Source organism: Podarcis filfolensis (genome assembly GCF_964270895.1).
Source record: "Podarcis filfolensis genome assembly, chromosome: 9".
Lineage (NCBI taxonomy): Eukaryota > Metazoa > Chordata > Lepidosauria > Squamata > Lacertidae > Podarcis > Podarcis filfolensis.
In genome coordinates, this window is record NC_139610.1 from 75,861,490 (window position 1) to 75,885,287 (window position 23,798).

Sequence of the window (23,798 nt, forward strand, 5' to 3'; positions counted from 1 at the left end):
ATCTGAAAACCACAATGTAAAAGGTTGGAGCAAGATGTAAATGATGAGACTTTCCCTTTTTGTTAGGCCTTTCTTGAAATGAATTATAAGGAGGCGGTAACAGCAGCTGTCAAATATGGTGAAACCTCTCCAGTCTTGGTTAATGGCAGGCGTGTGAAAATAAGTGTTGCAGAAAAGTCCAAAGTGGATCCCAGCCTGGTAAGTTTGTGTAATTTAAGGTGCCTTATTTCCACAGCATCTGACAAGGTTGGGCACTGCTTTACTTTTGGGTGCAGACAGAGGCAAAGTAGGTGTCTTTCGCGCAATAGCATTTCTCCGTCTACTTTCCCACTACTTTTTTGTCCTTCCTCTTGCTTCAAGCAAGCCTTTTTTATTAGTTTGCTGTCTCTTGCAATCCTGAGTTACTGCCTCCTGCCATGAAGGCAGATCATGGAGCCATCATGGCCTTGTCCTTTGTGAATTTATCTAATCGTCTTTTAAAGCCAATCCAGTTGGTGGCAATCACTGCCCCTTGTAGCAGTGAGTTCCACAGTGTGTGCGGCATGAAGAAGGATCCTCTTTTATCTAGTAGTGTTGGGAGAGAGGGTGAGGGGAAACCTTTCTCCATGCCATGAGATTCCTGCATTGCAGGGGGTTGGACTAGAAGACCCTCGGGGTCCCTTCCAACTCTTCAATTCTATGATTCTATGCTTAATGTTATAAATTGTTGCCATATCACTTCTTACCTATTTTCTAAATGTAAAAATCCCAAATGCTGCAACGTTTTGTCCTAGAGCAGTCGCTCCATATCCTTGATCATTTGAATTCCCTTTTCTGAACCTTTTCCAACTCTACAATACTCTTTTTCAAGTGAGGTGACCAGAACTGTTAAAATGGAACATGCTCTTTAATGCCTATATGAAGCTACTGGGAGAGCTGGATGGGTTCTGGAGCAGGCCCTGAACACAGTGATGGGCTGGCCAGTAACAAAACTGACTCAGGACCAGGGGAAACCCTGGGGGTTGGTGTTTCCTCAAGTCTAGCAGTTAGTAAGGTAGCCAGCTATGGACAGGATGACAGTCCCATTGAAAAATGAGATACATATTCTTGGGGTACTCATTGATCCAGTTTCTAGAGACCCAGGCAACCTCTGTGGCTCTGAACACCTTTTGGTTCACCAGCTACAGCCATTCCTGGACAGGTATACTTTTCCTACAGCATGCTCTGGGAACCTCCTGAGTGAATTAATTCTAAAGCACGGTATGTCAGGCTGCACTTGAAGATGATCCAGAAGCTGCAAGTAATGCATAATGTGCTAGTTTAGTGGTGGAGCAGTTGCACTGTTGGGTACTAGCGTGGTGCCTCACATCGAAAGGGGAAATTGTAGAGCGGAAAAGGTTCAGAAATTTTGTGTCAGTCTGCTGAGTCTGTGTGGAAGAACTGTAGCCAGAGGACTGCACCCCAATATCTGTGACTTCCATTTGTGACCCTACTGAAACAGAAAATGTGCATGGAGGAAACGAAAAGGGTAGATAGGTATTGAAAAAGTCATTAAGTCGAGTAATGTATGCCAGAGAATCAAAGTAGACCCCTGAGTGTGTTGTTAGCAATTGCATTGTGAGTAGTAGTAGTAGTAGTAGTAGTAGTTGTCATCTAATAGTGGGCACAAGGAGGCCAGTTTTCATTGGGACTATACCACATGTGGAGGGAAGGTTTGATCTCTCTCCTTCTCCCTGCTCCCCCCCCCAGCAGTTATAACAGTGGCTCATTTATCTCTGCATCTGGTTTTCTGTTTATGCATACAGCTGTTAGGACAGCAATGTGACTTTCTGCTCAGTCATTGGGGAAAGGTATTTCTGTAGCTTAAGGGTTTTTTGCATGGATTGTGCATGGGTATATTCATAAAAGAGAACATAGAGTGTTATCTTTTTCAGACCAAAGGAAATGAAAAGAAGCCATCACAGAGTATCAAGAAAACTCCCCCAGGTACACAGGTTGTTAAACCTCCCCCAGACTCTCAGAATGCCAAGAAAGCTCCCCCAAGCCCAAAGAATGTCAAGAAAGTTCCCACAAGCACACAGAATGTCAAGAAAGCTTCCTCAGGCACACAGAATGTCAAGAAAGCTTCCTCAGGCACACAGAATGTCAAGAAAGCTCCCTCAACCTCGCAGAACGTCAAGAAAGCTTCTCTAAGCTCACAAAATGTCAAGAAAGCTCCCTCAACCTCGCAGAACGTCAAGAAAGCCCCAGGTTCACAGGATGCCAAGAAGCCCCCCACAACCTCCCAGAATGTTAAGAAAGCTCCTTCAAGCTCACATAATGTCAAGAAGTCACTTGCAAGTGCATCGTAAGTATGACACTACTTAGTCTGGCCTATCACATTCTTTAAATCAGCTTTTTAACTGTTTTACTTTCCAACTTGTGATTTATTTTAATGGGATTGTATCCAGCAATTAACCCACAATTTTGTTCCTTTTTTCAGGAAAGATCAAACTGCTGCAAAAACATCCTCGGCAGCTGTGTCACCGTCCACTGCCTGTGAGTTCTGGTTGCTTTTCCTTCCTTTATGCTCCGTCTCCTGTAGTTTGGTGCATTGTGTGCTGAAAGTGGGTGAAAAAATTGAAGAAGACTCTTGCCTAGTCTTCCCATCATTCAGGCTTACTGATATATGTGGATCCCTGTCAGATGGAAATGTGTTGAAGAATGTGGTAGCTGCATGGAGAAGGGGGTAATGATTTTCAGGGGTGGCAAGTTCAGCAAAATGAGGCCTTGAACAATTACATTTTTGGATCACTGAAGCCTATTCATTTTCAGTAAATACTTTCCCACCAAAATATGTCAAACTGAAATCCTTCTTACTAATCTCTTGGGCTGCATTTTTGTTAACGATACAGAGGAGAGTTATCTTTTTAATATACTTCTCGTTGGAAGTCCTGGGTTCTTTTCAAATATTTACTCATTTTAATGTTTCCTTTATTCTATAATTCTGTTAGCAGAACTGAGTTCCTGTTTTATTCACTTCTGAACCTTCTTAAGTTGTCTGAACATAGTCTCGGGGCCACTGTAGTCACTGTCTTTTTTAAGGTTAATAACTTAAACAGGAAGCCCCTTATAACCAGATGAATGTTTTGTCTGATCACAGCAAATGATGACAAAAAATCTGGAGACTCTCGAAAGGCTGGAGAGACAAAAGTGGCTGGAAAACCAAAAAAGGCTGGAGATGTCAAAAAGACCGCAGGAGCAAAAACAGGTGTGAAGCAAAAGAAGCCTACAGACCCCAAGAAGCCTGAGGGGGTCCCAAAAGCTGCAGGAAGCAAGGAGACAGCAGAACCCAAGACAGCTGTGAAGTCCAAGGCAAGCGAGACTGGAGGGACAAAGGCTGCTGTGAAACAGAAGAAGCCTCACAGTGGTTCCAGGAAGCCTGAGGAAGCCACAAAAGCTGTAGAGAGTGAGAAGACGTCAGAACCCGAGGAAGCTCTAAAATCCAAAGCCAAAGAAACGAGCCCACCTGCAGAAGTGCCAGGTATCTTTGGAGACTCACATCTGCCATCCTACTCAGAAGTCAGCCCTAATAATAATAATAATAATAATAATAATAATAATAATAATAATAATTTATTTATACCCCACCCATCTGGCTGGGTTTCCCCAACCACTCTGGGCGGCTTCCAACAAAACACTAAAATACAATAACCTATTAAACATTAAAAGCTTCCCTAAACAGGGCTGCCTTCAGAAGTCTTCTAAAAGTTTGGTAGTTATTTTTCTCTTTGACATCTGGTGGGAGGGCGTTCCACAGGGCGGGTGCCACTACCGAGAAGGCCCTTTGCCTGGTTCCCTGTAACTTGGCTTCTTGCAGCGAGGGAACCGCCAGAAGGCCCTTGGTGCTGGACCTCAGTGTCCAGGCAGAACGAGTTCATTGGGTTTATTCCCAGAAAAGGGACTATAGCAGCCTTTCTCAACCTGTGGGCCCCCAGATGTTGTTGAACTACAACTCCCATCACCCCTAGCTAGGAAGGGATTATGAGTTGCTGGAGGGGCAAACGCAGGCCTCAGCAGAGGTCTGAACTGAGTGACTCTGATGGATGATAACGATGTGACCGGTTGTAAATACTGTAAATAAAGACTATAAAAAAAACCTCAAGAGGCTCCTGTAGTGATTGTTGTGAAGAGAGGAAGAAGATAGAGTTGTAGTCCAACAACATCTGGGAACCCACAGGTTGAGAACCACTGGACTATAGGATTGCAGCCTTAAAAGTGTTGCTTTCATTGAGGTAAATTTTTACCTGTTCCATATAAGACAATAGTCTGGAACAAAAGGATTGGTTCAGTTTAAAATTGGGGTTTCCTTGTTCTGGGGTTTGGGCTTTCAACTCCCCAAATGAACTCTTCATCAGTGACAGCCACATTACCTTTTCATCTTTTAACAAAATTATTTTTTAAATACAGATGTGACAGAAGCTGCAAAGAACATTGAAGCAAGTGAATCGGTCACAAAGGTGAGCCAAGATCCCGGTGGATGCAAGCAATTTTGTCCTCAAAATGCTTTGCAAACAAGGGAGAAACTATGGAAGAAAGATTTACAATTTACAGCATGCAGCACACTAAAAGAGAATTTCATGAAAATGTTATATAGGTGGTATCTGACCCCCTAACCTAAGTAGGTTAGCAAAGATGTATAAGTCAGAATCTGATATCTGTTGGAAATGTAAAGAGAAGGAAGGCACCTTTTTATTCTATGTGGTGGACATGCAAAATGGCTAAGGAATTTTAATATTAATAATAATAATAATTTTTATTTATACCCCGCCCTCCCCAGCCAAGGCCGGGCTCAGAGCTCAGATCATCTCATTTGGGAGATGATCTATAAAGAACTGAAAAACATGTTTAAAAGGTCCTTTGTAAAAAGACCAGAAGCTTTTCTTTTAGCAGTAATTTTAGATATACCAAGCAATCAGGAAAAAAACTGTTCATGTATGGAACAATAGCAGCCTGAATGGTATATGCTCAAAAATGGAAGGAGGGTTTAATAGCAGCAAAGGAGGAATGGCAGATGAAATTGATGGAATATGCAGAAATGGCTAAATTAACTAGTAGAATAAGAGATCAGGAAGATAGAGTTTTTAAAGAAGATTGGAAAAGATTTGTAGAATATTTGAAAACTATTGTAAACAGATTAAGATGTTAGCAGGATTAGAGTGACGAAACGGAGAAATAAAAGAATACGGATTGATTAGAATAGACAGCAGAAATTTGGGCTGGGTTTGGAAAAAAATAAGAAACAGCAGGATAATGTTATGTGAAAATTCGTCGATAATAATTCTAATTTTTTGTTTTTGTTTTGCTTTTCTAGGAAGCAGAAGAGATGTGTGTGGTTTTGATTTCTAACCTGCCTGCTTCAGGATTAACTGCAGATGAGATTTCTAATTTAACCAAGCCCTTTGGAAAGCTGAAAGATGTGTTAATTGTATCTTCACATAAAAAGGTATTGGGAAGCCATTTTTCACTGGACATCCAAATAAAGAGCAGAAATGCTCCATAAAGCAGTATTTCCATGAACGTTCATGGAAAACCACATAAAATTTCTGCATATTGTAACTTTGGAGGAGGCGATTATTTGGCTTCAGGTGGCTGATATAGATTTCTTCCTTCTTTTTCAAAAGGCATACCTAGAAATGAGTTGCCAAACTGCAGACTCCATGGTGCAATTTTATACCTGCTTTCCAATGTATGTGGAGAAAAACCAACTGTGCATTACTTTGGCGCCTGAATTCAAAGACATAAAAGATGAGGTTGGTAACTAAAACATTAAGAAAAATGGTGGGGGCAGGGGGAGAATGCAATGTGGTCTTGTGGTATTCTAAAGACGAACACGTTTATAATGCTATCTATTTTATTTGTCTTTAAGGTGCCACAAGGCTCTTTGTTGCATCAACCGTTTGGGGGGGGGGCGAAGTGGGGATGGAACAGGTCATTTGCCGGCTTTTTCAATGGTGTTTCAAATATGGTCATCTGTCCTGGATGCTTTAGCTGAGATTTCTGCATTGCAGGGGGTTGGACTAGATGACCCTTGGGCCCCTTCCAACTCTTAAGATTCTATGCTATGCAATTTCACTTAAACGCACGGTGCCTAGGAACGTAACCCCTGCGTAAATTCTGACTTGCCTGTGCTACAACCAATTAATGCAGTCACATCTTTGATCATCGGCAAATGGTCTGCCAGGAGCTGCTGTCCTCTGCTTCCTCACATTTGATTTAGTTGTGTTTCACTTTTTATTTAGGCAAATGTGTTGCAGGACCTGTTTCAAACCCTGCCCTCGGGCCTTTCTTTCTCTAAACAACTTGCTTGATACCTAGACTGTAGAGGCAGCGGTGCCAGTTAGGATGATCTGAGGTTCTGTGCTTGGTGTTTCTGGGCTGGTTTGCATGGCTCAGTGCTGTGTGCAGGAGCTGAGCCAAGTATCTGGGTCCACATGCTCTTCTGCTCCCACTGCCATCCAGCTGGGAGAAGGACTTTGCTAGGGTTTCCGTTCTGTTTCATAGGATCCTGGCTCAGCATTACACATGAGCCAGAGAGTCATGGTTTAACTCAATCCCTGGTTGGTTAAGCAAGCCAGCTTCATAACTCAAGGTGTGGAGATTTGTTTAGAATCTGGCCAGTTTTTGGTCTGAACCACATTCTCTGGTTTGTGCCCAATGCCAAGAAGGGATTCTGTGAAAATGAAAGTATATGCTAGCGAAATCCTTCTTGCTCCTCTACGGAAGAGGGAGGGAGCATGTGAGCCTGAGAATTTGTTAGGCTTGTTTTAGCTCACCCACATAAGTGCTGAACCATGGCTTACCATGATGTGCAAAGTATCTGTCTGCCTGTTTAATCCAGTAAATAATCGTGAATTAACATCTTGGGCAATTCTCCCTGGAGTTGGAAGACCAATTAAAGCAGTGCTGGAAAACAGCTATGAAAAACGAGTGTGCTTTCATGAGCCAGAGCCCCCTTTTGTCAGGGGCATGGAGTGGTATTCCTGGGGGATAGGTATATTCACCATGGGAATGGGGTGGCGTGCGTGGGGGGGGGGGGGATGTGTTTGCAAAGTGGAGCCAAGGCTGAATGCTTTAAGAGGGTTACGGTGCTGAACACAAATCAAAATGAGACCCAGTGAAAATGGCTGTGATTTATGTATAATCTGTAAATCCGCAGACACCTTTAGTTTTCTTAAATAAATATTTTTGATCCCTTTTTCTTTAGGAAGCTATATTTGTTTCTATGATTAAGGATGTCACTCCAAAGGTAAGTAGCAGAAGCGTTACGAATTGTTATGTAGTGCTTTCCTTATAATCATTTTGAGCCAGATCATGCTGGCGGCAAACCTCAGAATGTCCCAAGTGAAGTGCAGGTGTGAGTAGCTGAACAACTGTTCTGTGGTTTCCACAGAATAGATGGCTTAATGAAATGAATCCAAACCTCACGCTGCCAGAGAAGGCGGGAAACAGCCAGGCTCACTGGCCTAGCAGACCTGGTGAAAGCAAAAGCCAAACTCCAAATAGAAACCATCTGCTCTGCAGTCACTGCTTAACGTGGGACTTTATGGTGAAGGGTGGGCAGGAAATGGGGCACTGTAAATAGATAAAATTGATGCCTGCCTTTTCTTTAACTAGGTGAACACAGAAAATATCCACTCACAGTTTGTGCATTTGGGCAACCTGCCAGATAAGGGATATTCAGAACTCGAAATACTTTGTGTTGGACTTCGATTTGGACGCGTAGATCACTACATGGTGATAGCAAATAAGAACAAGGTGGCTGTTCTTGTTTTGGAAACTTCTTTTTGTAAGCAGACCTGTTACTTGATGCACTCTCCCCAGAGCACCATGACACAGTTTACTATTGTGGCACAGGAACCCAGTGGCACAGGAAGGTTCTCACCCACCCCTCCCCAGCTGCCTTAAAGGACAGCAGCAAACTCCTAGAAATAATGTCCTTCAGGAGGAAAAACTCCATCTGGCTAATAAGTAATATTTACATGCGTATCACTGTACTGACTGCACAAAGGGTATACTTTAATGTTAACTTTATGCATATCTTAACTTCAAAGGCCATTCTCCAGTTGGATAGTGCTGAGTCGGCTGCATCCATGTGCCGCTTCCTGAAAAGGTATCCACACAACCTTGGAGAATCACGGTTGACATTCTCACGCTCACCACAGATTGAACCGTCGCCGGTAAGTGAGCTTGCTTTCTTTAAACGCGTCTCAGTTTTCCAGCTTGTTTGCATCCGTGGTGGGTTCTGAAGACTCAGCCTGGATGGGGATGTTTGCTGTTAATGCTGCTGGGCTGTTCTTGCCCGCTGGCATGGAAGGTTTGAACGCTACGTAGTGGTCGGGAAACTGGACAAGAGCTCGCCTGTCTCTAGCAAGGACACAGCAGGTGCAGGAAAGCCCTGACACTGCCCACCCACAACTAAGTCTAGTGTCACCCAGTGGCTAAACTATGTAACAGTTGTGGGGAAGCTTGAGGCAGCCCTATGTAATGGCCCAGGCAGTTTTGGCCAAGCCAGACCCACCTGCCCTACCCATATAATGTCATTTAGGACATGGTGTGTGGAGCAGGTAAAGACGAGGATGGGACAGATTTGGAGTTTGCTGGCGCTGCCAGCCAGCTGATTGGCAGCTCCTGACTCTTTGTAAGCACTGCTTTGCGAAGGAAGGCACAACGGGTGTCCCCTGCAAAGCCCTGCACTTTGCAAGAACTGACAATCAGCTGGTGCTCAGTTACACTCCAACACTCCCTCTTTCCCTGTTGCTTTTGTAGACTCGTCAAGTTGCCAACTAGGTATACGGTCCAGTCTTATTCCTTGACAGGGCTTAAAACTGGGCATTAGCATGGAGTCAGGTGTAATAGGCAAAGCTTATATACCTAGCAGTTCGAAAGCACGTCAAAGTGCTAGTAGATAAATAGGTACCGCTTCAGCTGGAAGGTAAACGGCATTTCCGTGCGCTGCTCTGGTTTGCCAGAAGCAGCTTAGTCATGCTGGCCACATGACCCGGAAGCTGTACGCCGGCTCCCTCGGCCAATAAAGCGAGATGAGCGGCACAACCCCAGAATCGGTCACGACTGGACCTAATGGTCAGGGGTCCCTTTACCTTATAGTTAAGGTTGATTCCTGGGAAGTAGAAATCGTGCGATTAAAAGAGCAGAGTCATGACATACGACTTGCTCTGTTTCCCATTTTTCACTCTCATTTCTTTTTTTGTTGTCTTACGCAAAAGTATTTAGTTTTGGACAACTGCAGAAAAGAGCCAATCGTAGAGCCTCTTTTTCATTACTCTTAAAATTCTATTGTGTATCTGTGGGCCGAAGTATTTCACACGGTTTCTTGTTAAGTGCTTCAGGAGCTCAGAAGTGGACATTGTTTTTCAACAGGCTGAAGTCACAAGAAAGGAGGAGAAGAAACAAGAACCAGGCAACGAAAGGTTTGTTTTTTAAATATTTAAATGAACTCTGTGTGTGTGTGTGTGAGAGAGAGAGAGAGAGTGTGTATGCATGCATGTGTGGCTTTTAAGATTTGTGATTGAATAAAGTAGACTGATTATCCACCTCACCTTTCCGTGGTAAGCCCAGTATTCTGATGTATTTAGGGTTGTCACTTCTTATGTGAAACAACTTGTTCTCTGTGTATCCCTCTCACCCCTCTGTCAAGTTTTGGACTTGTCGTGCAGTCGTAGCTGCTGAAGTCAGCAAGTGTGCCTGGAATGTGTGCGTACAGTTCATTTCCATTAATATCCATGGAACTTTACCATTGACTTTAGTGGGGTGTGGACTGAACCATACACAGTATTTGCAATTCAGATGACTACAGAAAAATGACATTGGAATTAAACAGCTGCAGCAGTGCGTGCAATTCTGTGTGACAAGCCAGTGTTTTTAAATCAGTGCTTTCAAGCTCTTTCCAAGTATATAAAGATATTTTGCTGTGCAATTCATTTTTTCAAGGAGTCTACAGTTGACCCTGAAGCTGGTCTATCATGTCACGCTATTTAAGTGTAATAGAAAAGACCATTAGCAGTTTAAAGTATCCCAAGAACCATGTGCTAAATGCATAGTGCATCCTGTCAAGTGTTCACACAATATAAAATTATGGATGAGATACACAGAATTTTAATGAGTGTATTTATAATTAATTTGCATCAAAGAGAATAGGTTAAAGTAACAAGGGTTTTTTTCTGTAGGTGGAAAAAAGAACATTTTTGTTTTCAAAATGACTTTTGCATCTCAAATTATCTTCCTAGATTCTTCTTAAAAGGGAGATGCATACACAACTTTATAGCCTACAGATGTAGTTAAAATAATTGTACTCTGGCTAGCAAGTACATTTGAAAATTAACACCCGGGCTGTTTGTTACATCGTAATGCTGATATGTACCCTATTTCACGTCTAATAAAACTGTGTTTTTCCCCAAAGCTCTCATCTACACAAGTGCAGCCTGCTTAGTTGTTGATGATATGAACCTGCAATGGAAGTATAACACACATTTCTAATACTGTATACATACACTTGGTACATGCAGAACACCAGGCTCATTTGGTAACTCATTGTCTCCTTACTTGAGTGTAAACGTTGGGTCCTGAGATACTGCATCTGAAGGAAGCATTTAACATAACCGCTGTTGAGGAAGCCCATGTAAAAGAGTCACTTTGCATGGGTCATACCTGAGTCAGCTTCATCTGCTGGCTTTTTGTGCAACAAAACAAAAACAAACCGCACACCTTGTTCTCTGTTACAAGGAAACCAGCAGCATGGCTAGTAGGCATAAAGCTTGTTCTTCACTGAATCATTTGCGCTCATGATGGAATATGGCAAGAAGAAAATATTTTAAATCGTGGAGTACAGAAAGAAGGCAGATTTTTCTTTTTACTTGCTCCCCTGACCTTACTCTATCGGGGAACAAATGGACGCCATATGTTTTTATGGCTGATCGGACATAATAGATGAAATCTTGATTAATAAACTGTGTGTCACTTCTTCACAATGGCTGTCACTTCATCTTCTGGATGAGTTGATGGACCTGCTTGTTCTGATTGTACTTTGATACCTCCTCCCCTGAAGGCATGTTTCCGGCAAACAGTTTTTCCCCAGAACCAGATGGAGGTGGCTGAAGATGAACTGAGCTTTGAGTGAAGAACAGCTGTGTGTGGCTCTTTTGCCTCACTCACGTGTGGCATGCTTTTTATGGGTTGTCCTTTCCATTAGCTTCCTCAAGGGTGCGAGACTGCAACAGCAAGTGGGGTTGTGTGGTGCTTCCTTGACTTGTTTAAATTATTGCACCCTGTTGACAGAATCTTGATGTCACACCTCTATCATTACTGAAAGCTCCATCTCTTTGGCAGGATTTTATTCTTGGCTGTGAATTCTACTTTTTTTTTTTTTTTTTTTTTGTCTGTGCTTTTCTTGTCTGACAGAAGGTCCTGGAACTCTTAAATCTCCCAAATGAATTGCTAAAGTTCACTACCTGCACCTAAAAAACACATTTTAAAGGACTGAATCATTGTGTGAGTAGCTTCTCCTCTTCAAGAAAGGCTCCCTTTTGGTTGAGTAGCATGACCAACCTCTCTGGGAATTTTCCTGTGTAGATTCACCTGAAAAGAGTCACATGTGCAAGCTGTGTTGTTGAAAGCCCAGAGAGAGGGGATATATGTGTTAAGCCAATCTCGGTTGGATATCTTCACAATTTAGAAACATGTTCTTTGCAGTTTACCTCTGAATTCATGCAGCTGTCTATCCAAACCATACAGATGTGTATTACTCAGGAACTTTTTTGTTTCCCCCTGGAGTTCTGTAAATTCACTAATGCCATGAAGTTGAGCTGCGTCACATCACTAATCCCAACTGGAAGGTCCCATCTATATTTGCCAAAAGTTGGAGGAACCATACTGTTTTTGCTTGGTTCGGTTCTGGATCCTGTTTGCTGTGCTTCATTATAGTGTGCCTTGCATTCCTTACTCTCCTAGTTTCATTTACTCTAATACGCATCAGCATCCCCTTTGCAAGTCACAAAATCCATGCCTTTTGTGCTTGACCGTTTATTATTATTATTATTATTATTATTATTATTATTATTATTATTTATTAAATGTGTTTACCACCTTATACCCGTAGAATCTCAGGTGATTAGCAGCATAAAATTGAAATATGAAAAAGGAGAAAATACATATTAATAATAATAATAATAATAATAATAATAATAATAATAATACAAAGACAACCCAATAATCCAGCCTTCCACAACACAATCAGTCAGCCCAAGGCCTGGTTGAAGAGGAACGTTTTCGCCTGGCACCTAAAGGTGTATAATGAAGGTGCCAGCCAAACCTCCCTGGGGAGAACAGTCCACAAACGGGAAGCCACCGCAGAAAAGGCCCTGATCTCTTGTTGCCACCCTCCGGACCTCTCAAGGAGGAGGCATAAGAAGAAGGGCCTCAGAAGATGATCTCAGGGTCCAGGTAGGTTCCTGAGATCTTCTCAAATTTAATGATCTCAAATTTTTATTTCTGTTACTTAGCAAAATTTATATACTGATTGATTGGTGTAAAACCTCAAAGTGGTTTGCAGGAAATATTAAAATTATCAATGAGAACATTATTTTTGCATATATTTTACTGCTTTGTAGTCCTATTTTTTGGGGTTTGATGTTTCCTTTTGGAATTGCTCCTGCTTGGGCAAGACACTTTCCCCTCCTTTAATCTATTGTGATAGTGGCAGTTCTTCTCCCATCAATTGCCAGCACAGTTTACACGCCTCCCCTTTTCATTTGGTTCTGCAGAATACAGCACACTTCACCCTGCCGGTTGTGCTTTGTGGGGGGGGGGAGGTTGTTATGGAGCTTTTATTTTGCCCTCTTTCTGAGGGCACCTGACTCACTTCACATAACATGTAGAGCACCCAGTTTGGTGTGTGATCATCTTTCAGTTGGAACATGTGATATCTTAGCACCCTTTCCTAGGTCATCAAAGCAGAATTGCCATTACCCCAGCTTTGAAATCATTCACCTCCAGGTGGAGATTATTCTAGAGACACACTAGAATGGGCTTTCAGGAGACACCAGTTTGGCTGTTGCTGGAAGCTCGATGGACCAAATAGAGCCTTGATCTGATTGCCGCAGGACCGTTTTTACATTCCTAATAATTATGTACTTGTAAGTGGAAGTTCTCTGGAACACTGTACATTGTCGCCTTGAATTTGGTTATTTTGGAATCTGTCAGAAAGCTGAAAATGGACTAAAGGCTCAGCGAGTGTGTATGTGTGGACATTTCCACTCTTGTCTGACTCATTTCAGTTCTCTAGGTAACACCCCATTTAGCACCCATATTTCTGGAGCGGAACTGCAGGAAGGTGGATAAAAGATCAGGAGGGTTTCCTATTCTAACTTTAAATTGGTTTATATCCACAGCCAGAGCTATGCGTCCCTGTGTTCTGTCTGTCTTTCTCCCTACCTAAACTTAAACCTGACCTGTCAGCTCCAAGGTACACAGAGCACACATGCATACTGACTAGTACCATTAGAGAAATGCTAAGATGCCTGCCATGCTGAAGCAACTTAAGAGAGAGGTAAACTAGAACTTGGCTCATTGTGAAAACCAGTTTGGTTGTTAGGCTAGATTTCCTAATGCTTAGCTCTGTTGCATCAGGAAATCCCAACCGTTGGCGTCAAGGGGTTATTGATTACTGTGGAGTTCTCAACATAGCTTGATTTCTTCTGTCTTTTTAAATATATTTAGCCCTGATTTGAACACATTTCCCGAAGGATCAGGAGTGGTGCACCCAGCTGCTGTTCCTTCACCAAAACCTCCTGAGGCCAAGGAAGAACCAAGTTCTGATCAGAAGCCTAGGATTCCAGAAGGGAAGACTGAAGAAGACTCAAGACCCGTTGAGAAAGTGGTATGTGAAGTGTCATCAGAACCATCAAAGACAGAAGGGTCAGAAGAGGATTCTGGAATTGGAGCAACAACCACACCTACTATGCCAGTTGATTTAGGATCATCTGAAGTAAAATCCGAAGGAGTTCTTCTTACTTTGCCATCCAGTTTGGAGAAGGAAGAAAAAATTACAGACACCTCTAATGATGAATTTCTGGAAAATGCACCTGCAGCTACTGGAGAAAACAAAAGTGAAGAATTATCCACTCCTCTTGGTAAATCACCGGAAGAATTACCCAGCACGACTAAAGCGGAGAGCATAGGAGTAGACTCTGTCATGACCGTGGAAGGAGAAGACACAGTTGCTGCCACCTCTGAGACATTTCCAGTGGACTCTGCAGAAGTTGCCGTGGAGGAAGTGTCAAGTGGCAACGTACAGTCAGATAGCAAGCCAATAACCCAAGAGGCAGATAGTACTGAAGCATTACTCAATATATCAGAAACACCTACACATCAGGTGATTGGGGGGGTGACAGACAAGGAATCTGAAATCCCCTGTTCCGCAGCTGAAGCTAATACAGTGCTGGAATCTGAGGCAGCGATGCTGGAAGCTGTGGAAGTCAAAGAGGAGAAACCTGAATTACATGTAGTCAAGACGGAGACAACTTTAGAGAAGCAACCTGAAAGGCTGGTATCAAATGATGGACCAACCAAGGAGGAGAAGCCTGAAAAGAATACAGACGACAAGAGTCCTGAACAAATTCTACCCAAGGCACAGCCCAGTAAAGGACTGGAACAAGCGGCTGAATCCGTCAGTAAAGGACCGGGACAAGCAGCTGAATCTGTCAGTCTTGCATCAGAATCAGCATCCAGTGCAGAGACTACTTCTGTTAGCGAAAGTATGCTAAAGGCTCCAGTGTCTGTCCCAAATGTATCCAAGACGAAAGCTTCGACTCTGAGAAAAGAGGAGCAGAAGACTCCCGCGAAGCCGGCAACCAGGAGCCGCACCGTCACTGAAAAGAAAGTGGTGTCAAAAGAAGCGAGTCAGCAAAGGCCTCCGAGCGGCAGGTCAAACGTGACAGATGGCGGCAAGTCTAAGTCCAACGTACGTTCTCTTGTTGTTAAGTTAGGCATTGGGAAGAGTTCGTCGCTGCCAGACAAGGACTCCCCAGTGGAAACTAAGGGTAGCTCAAAGCAGACCCCGGAGCGGGAGAGTAGATCATCCAGTGTGAAGCGAGACAGCGGCAGCAATAAGGTGAGAAGGGCTAAAGTGCTGGCTCCTTGTGACTGGCTGGTAACTAACGTTGACGCTTCTTCCAGATCCTGAACCAGTGCAGTGGTAGCCTGGGCCCAGTTCCCTTCCTCTAAGTGGTTGCATTAAGCGGGGCAAACAGGCAGGCGGGGATCCTGCCGTCTCTAGATTCATGGCACGCACAGCTGGAAAGCGGTTCACTCGGAAGCACTCGGTGGACGGGAACCTCTTCTGGGTAAACCTGAGAGTAGAGCACCTCTTCACGGTGCAGTTCTGAATGGGCGGCAAGTATTGTTCATTCTTTCCCTTGCTGTCGCTGTCTCCTCTGTCGTGAGGTGAGGCTTTCTGTGTCGAATCCTGACGGTTTTGCACATACTGGATGCTGAGAAGGGACCACTTACTCACGAGGTGGTTGGTGCGCTCAATACCCGGATCTTAAAAATGATTGGCACGGTCTTAACTTTCTTAGCGTGTAATGAATTTCATCCAAGTTTAAAGGGGGAAGTCGTGTATCGGTGAGCTTGCAATTCTGTTGTTTTGATTCTTGTTCCCCTTTCTAAATTTTCTTCAGGTATCTGCTGGGAGAACTACTAGAAGTTCTAAAAGCTGCACAAAACCAAAAGAGGTAAGGGAAGAAACAAAGTGAGTGACAGCATTAGAATTACAATCATTTCAAGAAGCACCTGAAATAAGGTCTCTGCAGCGAGTTTTTGAAGGCATAGTTTTTCTTACCACTTTCCTGTCGACTAAAAAATTATTATAATGCTCATGGTCATATACTACCCCAAACGGAGAAAGCTGCTGTGGCTCAGAACTTAAGACTCTAGATTTCCTTAAGGAAGATGGACACTGTATCATCATCATCATCATCATTATTTTATTAGGAAATAAGGTGAGGGTCATTTTTCTGACCTATTCTGACCTTTTGTTTGAACAACTGATGGAACTGAACATGGTTCCACTTAAATTTTGGATTTGGATTACATGGGTTGTGTTTCCTGCGCTGGAGCAGGGGGCGAAAACCAGCCTATGCCATTGGTGTGATTCGAGAGATGAGAGAGGGAAAGTGTGAGGTGAGGGAGGTTCTGAGTTTTTTCTACAAACATGGCAATTGCTTCATAGCAGTAACTATAATATCCCAGTTTTTTCTTTTCCTTTTTTAAAAAAAGGTTACCACATTTCTTCTTCTTCAAAGTTTGGGTTCCTAGGAACTTTGGTGGGTAAAGGGTAAAAAGTTGCTGCATTTAAATTATAGAATTCCCTTCCACAAGATGTAATGGCGGTCACCAGCTTGGAGGACCATCCAAGCAGATGAGACACATTCACAGAGGAAAAGACGCTCATCTACGGTTGCTCATGGCAGCTATGTTCCACCTCTCCCATCAGGCAGGAGGCCTCTCAGTACCAGTTGCAGGGAGGGTGTAGTTGTTGCACACATGTCTTGCTTGTGAGCTTCCCCATGGTGCCTGGTTGGCTGCTATGGGAACAGGAATCTGGACTGGAGGGGCCTTTGCCTTCATCTAGGGTTTGGTTTGGTTTTTGGTTTGGTTTGGTTGGTTTGTTTATAAAATTTTTATGCACCCCTTCATCCATAGATCTCAGGGCGGTTCACAACATAAAATTGCAATATATAAACCGCAAAATACCTGGTCTATGTTCTTTAGTCATGCTAAGCTCAAAAGCCTTTACTTACACCCCCATGTTAGGGCAAAGCCCCTCCAGATAGCAGCTTCTATAAACAGTAGTCAAAGACACAAATCCTGTGTTTGTGTGGCCGTGGTAAATTTCTGTTTCTATGTTCACCTCTTTGGTTTTGAACTGCCCTTACTGGGCATCATTGTCACCATACTTCTGCTGATTTCTCTTGCTCTCTAAAGCTGAGCTTTGTTTTTCTTTTGTAGGAAGAAGAGCTTTCTCCATTTAACTTGGATGAGTTTGTGACCATGGATGAAGTTCTAGAGGAAACGGACTCTCCCACTCAGCCCAGGAGAAACCCCGTACGAGGCAAAAGGAAGGATCACACCAAGAAAAGCCTTCCTTCCGAGCCGAGTTCCAAGAAAAGGAAGGGCAAGAGCTCTGTGCACGTTGATGAAAATGAGCTTTCCTTTGTTACTCTGGATGAGATTGGAGAAGATGAAGGTGGAATGATGCAGGCTGAGCTTCTGAACTTGGAAGCCGTGCCAGATTCCCAGACTTTGGTCACGGTGGATGAAGTGAATGACGAGGAGGAGCTGATTGATGAAGTGATCAAAGATCCACAGTCACTTGTTACTTTAGATGAGATATCAGAGCAAGAAGACCCTAAGGATGCGTTCGCTTTAGGGGATAATGAGTCGGACCTTAAAGCAGAGCCCTTAGTCACCGTGGATGAAATTGGAGAAGTGGAAGAGATGCCGCTAAGTGAGCTGTCACATTTCAAGGTTGGCGAGGCCATAAAATCCAGGGAGGGTGAGAAGCAGGTTGTTGAGGATCCTGGAGAGGATCCTGGAGATTTCCTTTCTTCTCAGATCCCAGAAGATCCCAGCACTCTAGTTACCGTGGACGAGATCCACGAGGACATCGATGATCAGCATCTGGTGACTTTGGATGAAGTGGCGGAAGATGACGAAGACTTCCTGGCGGACTTCAATCGCTTGAAAGAAGATCTTAACTTTGTTACTGTAGACGAGGTTGGAAGCGAGGATGAGGAAGAGGGGAAAAGTGACTCTCCTCCCTCCGTAGAAGTGAAAGAGTCAGTTGCTGAAAGTATATCGGGAGAAGAGGTTGTCATGGCAGTAGCTGAACCAGAAGAGGATGTGGCCAAGCCAGAAGAAGCTGGAACTCCAGGTGAATCTCTGGCCGAGAAGAGAGAGCAGGCCTCAAAGGAACAACTTGAAGGAACTGAGGCTCAGGTAGAGGAGCCTCAAGAGGAGACCTGCATTTCTGTGGCCGCCACAGTTGACAAGCCAGCTGCCTTAATAGACACAGAAAAGGATGAAGGAAGAGATGAAGAAACAAGCCGGACGCCTGAAGCTGACACAGGGTGTGAGCAGCCAGTGGCAGGTAGGAATGGAGTTACGTCTTAACAGGGCTCAACCCCATGGAAGAGGTGAAAGCCACCTGAGCAAAAGTGTCAGAATTATATATGCAACCTTCTACTTGCAGAACCAATATTGAACCAGGCAGAAATGCCAGATAGCGAGAGCAGTATGAGGGAGGACCAGCAACCACCTGGTGAGATTTATTTACTTGAGTCTTGCATGTCTCTCCTGCTTTTCCTTCCAGGGGCTCAAGAGGGCAGGCAAGTTGCTTCTCTCCCCATTTTGATCCTGTGAGGTAGCTTCAGGCTGAGAGACTTGACTGGCCCAAGCTCCCCTAAAGAGCTTCATGGGGATTTGAACCCTCCTCTAGCTCAGAGTCCGACACACTTGCCACACTGGAGGTTCATGCAAAGACGAGTTCCTGCATGATGTACCTCGCAGTTAGGCGTGTTGCAAGAAAGGAACTCTGTTGTTTCTCTTTCCACTAATCTGAGCTCATGCAAACTCCTTTAAGAGTCTCTAGGTGCCACTGAACATAGGCTCTCCTGAGAGAGATGGCCTATTAGAAACATATTACCAAGAGGTCCACACTAGGCAAATTTGGAGTTCCAGGCAGGACCCAAAGGCCTGGTCAAAGGCCTGGAAACGACCTTGGTCAAAGGCCTGGAAACGATGCCTTATGAGGAACGGCTAAGGGAGCTGGGCATGTTTAGCCTGGAGAAGAGGAGGTTAAGGGGTGATATGATAGCCATGTTCAAATATATAAAAGGATGTCACATAGAGGAGGGAGAAAGGTTGTTTTCTGCTGCTCCAGAGAAGCAGACACGGAGCAATGGATCCAAACTACAAGAAAGAAGATTCCACCTAAACATTAGGAAGAACTTCCTGACAGTAAGAGCTGTTCGACAGTGGAATTTGCTGCCAAGGAGTGTGGTGGAGTCTCCTTCTTTGGAGGTCTTTAAGCAGAGGCTTGACAACCATATGTCAGGAGTGCTCTGATGGTGTTTCCTGCTTGGCAGGGGGTTGGACTTGATGGCCCTTGTGGTCTCTTCCAGCTCTATGATTCTATGACCCATGAAATTCCTTGCAGCTTGGGCCCTGCATGCCTTAGTCTCTATGTCCCATTTATGGTCCCTGAAGTTGCCTTGTACACTCATAGTGTCACAAAGGTTTTAGACATGTTAGTGCTGGGGTGGGGGACATCCAGCCTGTGGGCCCACAAGGCTTTTGTCCGGAAACGTACTTTGCATGATTCTCTTTTACGATTCTCTGAATGGGTTTGGTTGTCTGGATGCAGAATTTTGAGAAATGTTTGTCAAAACGAAAAGAAGGGAAGTCTGCATTTTGAAGATCACAGTTTTGCATGAATTAAAAAGATGAAGCTCTTAAACTGCTTATGTTTGGCAATGATTATTAGTCCTTACCGATAATGCAACTCAAACTGTTGTTAGTTCCTCAAGATCTGAGGAAGAGTAACTGAGCTGTCTCACATATATGCTAAACTAGAGCCGGATAGTCTTGGAGAGGGTGCTGTTGGTAGAGAAGCTGATACGGAAGTTGAAGAAAGCTCTGCGTCTGCTGCCAGTGAGGAGAAAGCAGGAGAAAACGTGCAGATGCCTTCCTCAGACGTGAGTGTTTCTATGGCGGACAGTCAGGCCACGGCCACAGCAGAACTGGACACAAAATCTGAACCTCAAGACCAGGTTCCTGGTGCAGAATTGAAGGAGGAGAGCTGCAGTGAGGTGACGTCTTCACAACCTTCTGAGAAGCCTGAAAAAGGTAGGAGCCAGAAAGCAGTTTTGTAGTTTTTATGTTCTTGGTTTGAGTTAGGTGAAAGCTGACAGAACAGCCCAACAGATGCTTGCAGTTGTTTCTATCAGGTAGTTTCTCCAAACCGTTCAGCACCTCAGGCATGGTGCATCTGTGTGGCTAAGAGACGGAGCTATGACTCAGGAAGGCCATGGCTCACATTTTTGAATCTACCTTGAACTCACTAAGGGGCCTTTGGTAAGCCTTCGCCTTCATCCTCCCAGCCACAGTATGGGAACAATAATACTGACTTGCCTTATAAAATTGTAAGCACTGCAACATCATTGCTGTTATTTGTCGTAATGGTATTGCAGTCGGTGCAAGCCAATTTTGAGTATCTGTATTTGCAAGTGGAGAGCAAATGATTGCTTCAGATGCAGTGAGCAGGCGGTAGAGCTCCCAGTTCAAAACCAGCTGTCAAATGGATTGCTTTAAGAGATATTGGCAAAAGTAACCCACCAATGCCTCTCTGCTTGTGTTTGCTGAGCTCTTTCACATTCCACCTAGGGCCAGGAATTTATCACGGACCCCCCGTTTTATTGCTCAGGAGTAGGGAGGCACAATGGAGGTGGGAAAAGCAATGCTCCTTGGCTTTCCTAGACCTCACTCCACAAGAGCCTATTACTGCAGCTATGCTTCAATTGGGATAGCCTCGCCCTGGTAGTGTGCTGGCCTGTCCTTGAGGAATAGAGCTCATGTAAGAAGCTGCTGCAAAGTTGCTAACAACTGCGTCTGTACATGCTCACACAACCTCTATTATGTGGGATCCGCAGAGGCTGGCTATATGCTACCAGATCCAGATTAGTGTTTTGCGCAAACCTGGGGAGACAAATCTGGGTTTGCCTAGGGTTGCACATAATCATGGTTTAGCTCCTGGGAGCAGGAGGGGAGCAAAGCAGCCGCTGTATTCCTTCCGTGTACCAGCACAATTTCTTATTCATGCTTCTCCATAGTTTATTTTTATATGTGAACATGGCGTTGTTACTATACCGCATCTCCTGGGGGGGAAATATGTACGTTAATTAAAATGTGTCTTTTATAGATTTAACTGACTCAGAATGCGAGGAACCAGAGTCTAAACGGAGAAAAACAGATTCTTCAGAGAAATGCAAGGCTCCAAGCCAGTTGAAAGGTAAGATCGTGTTACGTTCTAAAATAAAAAGCACTTCAAACTTCTTATCACCTGCTTCCTATTTAACTATTTACTAATTCAGCAGTCATTTGTGGTGAATCTTTTGCTCTGTCCCCACATTTGGGATGTAGCAGAGCCAACTCTGGTGTTGCTGTTTAAGCAAATGAAGTAGGGTCTTTTTTGTCTTGGTTTTGCTCTAGCATGTGTGGTCCTGCATCCACGTGTGGTATCCTGTGGAAGTGACCCGAGGACTTCTTTCTGTGTTTTGCATGACAATATTAACAGCGACATGAATCTTACAGTTTGTTACCTGTGATAAAATTAGCAATTTATCCAACTGCTTCCTAAATACCTGTCATGGATACAGAGCCTATCCATCTCCTGAAGTGCCCCTATATCTCTCTAATACATCAGAACTAGCATAAATCGATTTTAAAAAGCTTAAACAGCCCAAGTAGCATAAATAACCAGACCTAAATAGCATAATTAACAAAGCAACGTAAATACAAAAAACAGTATAAACCGCTTAAGCCACATACAGAGGTAACGTAGCATAAATAAGCTAAGTATTATAATTACATGGCAATGCTAGGTCATCTGAAATTATGGTTTATAGGTATAGTAGTTATGAAAACTGTCTTAAGCCTCAATGCTTTCTGAATCATTGTCACAAAAGGAAATAGATAACTTTTGCATTTGTACATCTGACTTTTGTGGGACTGTTAGGTTTGTTTGTTTTAATAGCACAAGACACCTCAACTCTTGATCATAGCATTACAGTACAAATTAAAAAATAAAAAATAAAAATAAACCGAGCACACCCGCCCCTTAACAGTGTGGAGAAAATGAGAATCTAAGTATTTACAAGGAATGGGTGGGAGTGCCACAAAATATTTACATGAAAGAGCATGAGTTCATCGGCATATACATTTTACACCAGTTTTCACACACAAAAGTGTAAAAAGAAGAAGAGAGAATAAAAAATAAGACACTATATAAATTAAAGAGAAGAGAACACTTGGAGATCACCCAAGACTTCCCTGGGATGGTTCTCTCATGTGGCTCAAAAATGACTCAAGTTTTCCACAGCAGGAAAATAAACGGCACAACAACCATTTCTTGTTCGTTTTGCACTGGAACTACGCACTAGAAAACTTACTGAAGACACTGAAGTTACTGAGCACATGTTAAACTCTTCCATGCCCATTGCCTCAGTTTCCGTAGCACAAGGGTCTGGAGAAAATGTCATGCCGAAGCCACCTTTAGAAAGGAAAACAGAAACCCAGAACCTACCACTCTGTTCCCTGACATATAATGTTGCATTTGTAAAGGGAATCTTCTGGTTGTTGTGGCCTTTTGTGTCATTTTTCCTCTTGCCCAATCTGGGCAAAATAAAAGGATGACTTGGATTTTCACTTGTTAATGTGTGTGTCCTTTCTCTTTTAAGATTTGGATTTCCTTGTTCCAAAGGCTGGCTTTTTCTGTCAGATCTGTTCCTGTTTCTGTGTAGATGAAGCATCTATGAAAACCCATTGCCAATCTCAGCTCCACCAGGAAAATATGGAGGTAGTACTTACTTGTTTTCTTTTGTGTTTCCTTCTGGTGAATGAAATGGTTTTATTAAAAATGGAAGTCCATTTCTCCTGGAGTGTGACATCTCAGGCACTAGGAAGGCATTGGGGGCCTTTTTAAATCAGATAATTGTGGAATTGTGAAGTTGGAAGGGACCACAAGGGTCATCTAGTCCAACCCCTGCAATGCAGGAATCTTTTCCCAACGTGGGGCTCGAACCCACAGCCCTGGGTTGGGGAAAGAGTTATGCTCTACCAAGTGAGCTGTCCCAGGCTTATTCAAATAAATATGCTATGTTTCTGTCCCAGGAGGTCAATCTTACTTATATGTGGTCATTATCTCCAGTTTCTCTGTACATATGCACACATGCATATAAAAGAGTGCAACTGACCCTAGCAGCAGTGCACTATGAGGGGCTCATTAATCTCGGGGCAAACTATACTTTAGGGACGCGGGTGGCACTGTGGGTTAAACCACAGAGCCTAGGACTTGCAGGTCGAAAGGTCGGCGGTTCGAATCCCCGCGACGGGGTAAGCTCCCATTGCTCGGTCCCTGCTCCTGCCCACCTAGCAGTTCGAAAGCACGTCAAAGTAGATAAATAGGTACCGCTCCAGTGGGAAGGTAAACAGCGTTTCCGTGCGCTGCTCTGGTTCGCCAGAAGCGGCTTAGTCATGCTGGCCACATGACCTGGAAGCTGCACGCCGGCTCCCTCGGCCAGTAAAGCGAGATGAGCGCTGCAACCCCAGAGTCGGTCATGACTAGACCTAATGGACAGGGGTCCCTTTACCTTTTACCTTTTCAAGTATACTTTAATGCCAGTTTTAAATGCATTTTAACTCTTGTTTCCAACAAGTTTACTTTTTAATGTTGCAAGCAGCTTTGAGCCCTGCTTTGGAAGAAAAGTGGTATGTAGGTATGTTGAATAAATAATAAATCTGATTTGGGGGTCTGTGACATTTTAGAAGTTGAAGGTCCTGCCCACTTGCTACCCAGTCTCCTAACGCCCAGATTCCCAAGGCTAGTGTCCTAGCATACTGGCCAGTCTTCTCTGTGCAGTCACACGCATGGGTCCAGAGCCAGTGCAGACATCATTTTGAACTTTCTAGAGCCAGGCTAGCGTTTA

The 23,798-nt window shown here is 43.7% G+C and overlaps 1 protein-coding gene across 4 annotated transcripts in view; it reads left to right on the forward strand.

The window, feature by feature from the left end:
• Nucleotides 1-23,798, forward strand: part of ZNF638 (zinc finger protein 638) — a 67,267-nt gene that overhangs the window by 42,256 nt on the left and 1,213 nt on the right. The window contains exons 9-26 of one of the 4 annotated variants that reach the window (XM_083631542.1): nt 67-198; nt 1,914-2,326; nt 2,462-2,517; nt 3,122-3,502; nt 4,429-4,478; nt 5,333-5,464; nt 5,643-5,771; nt 7,226-7,267; nt 7,636-7,776; nt 8,073-8,198; nt 9,400-9,449; nt 13,753-15,145; nt 15,714-15,767; nt 17,044-18,184; nt 18,287-18,355; nt 19,669-19,941; nt 21,014-21,103; nt 22,551-22,669. In XM_083631542.1, coding sequence (XP_083487668.1) covers nt 67-198; nt 1,914-2,326; nt 2,462-2,517; nt 3,122-3,502; nt 4,429-4,478; nt 5,333-5,464; nt 5,643-5,771; nt 7,226-7,267; nt 7,636-7,776; nt 8,073-8,198; nt 9,400-9,449; nt 13,753-15,145; nt 15,714-15,767; nt 17,044-18,184; nt 18,287-18,355; nt 19,669-19,941; nt 21,014-21,103; nt 22,551-22,669 — 4,791 coding nt within the window. The remainder of the gene's footprint in view (nt 1-66; nt 199-1,913; nt 2,327-2,461; nt 2,518-3,121; nt 3,503-4,428; nt 4,479-5,332; nt 5,465-5,642; nt 5,772-7,225; nt 7,268-7,635; nt 7,777-8,072; nt 8,199-9,399; nt 9,450-13,752; nt 15,146-15,713; nt 15,768-17,043; nt 18,185-18,286; nt 18,356-19,668; nt 19,942-21,013; nt 21,104-22,550; nt 22,670-23,798) is intronic. The other 3 variants (XM_083631543.1, XM_083631544.1, XM_083631545.1) reach the window with 3 other exon arrangements.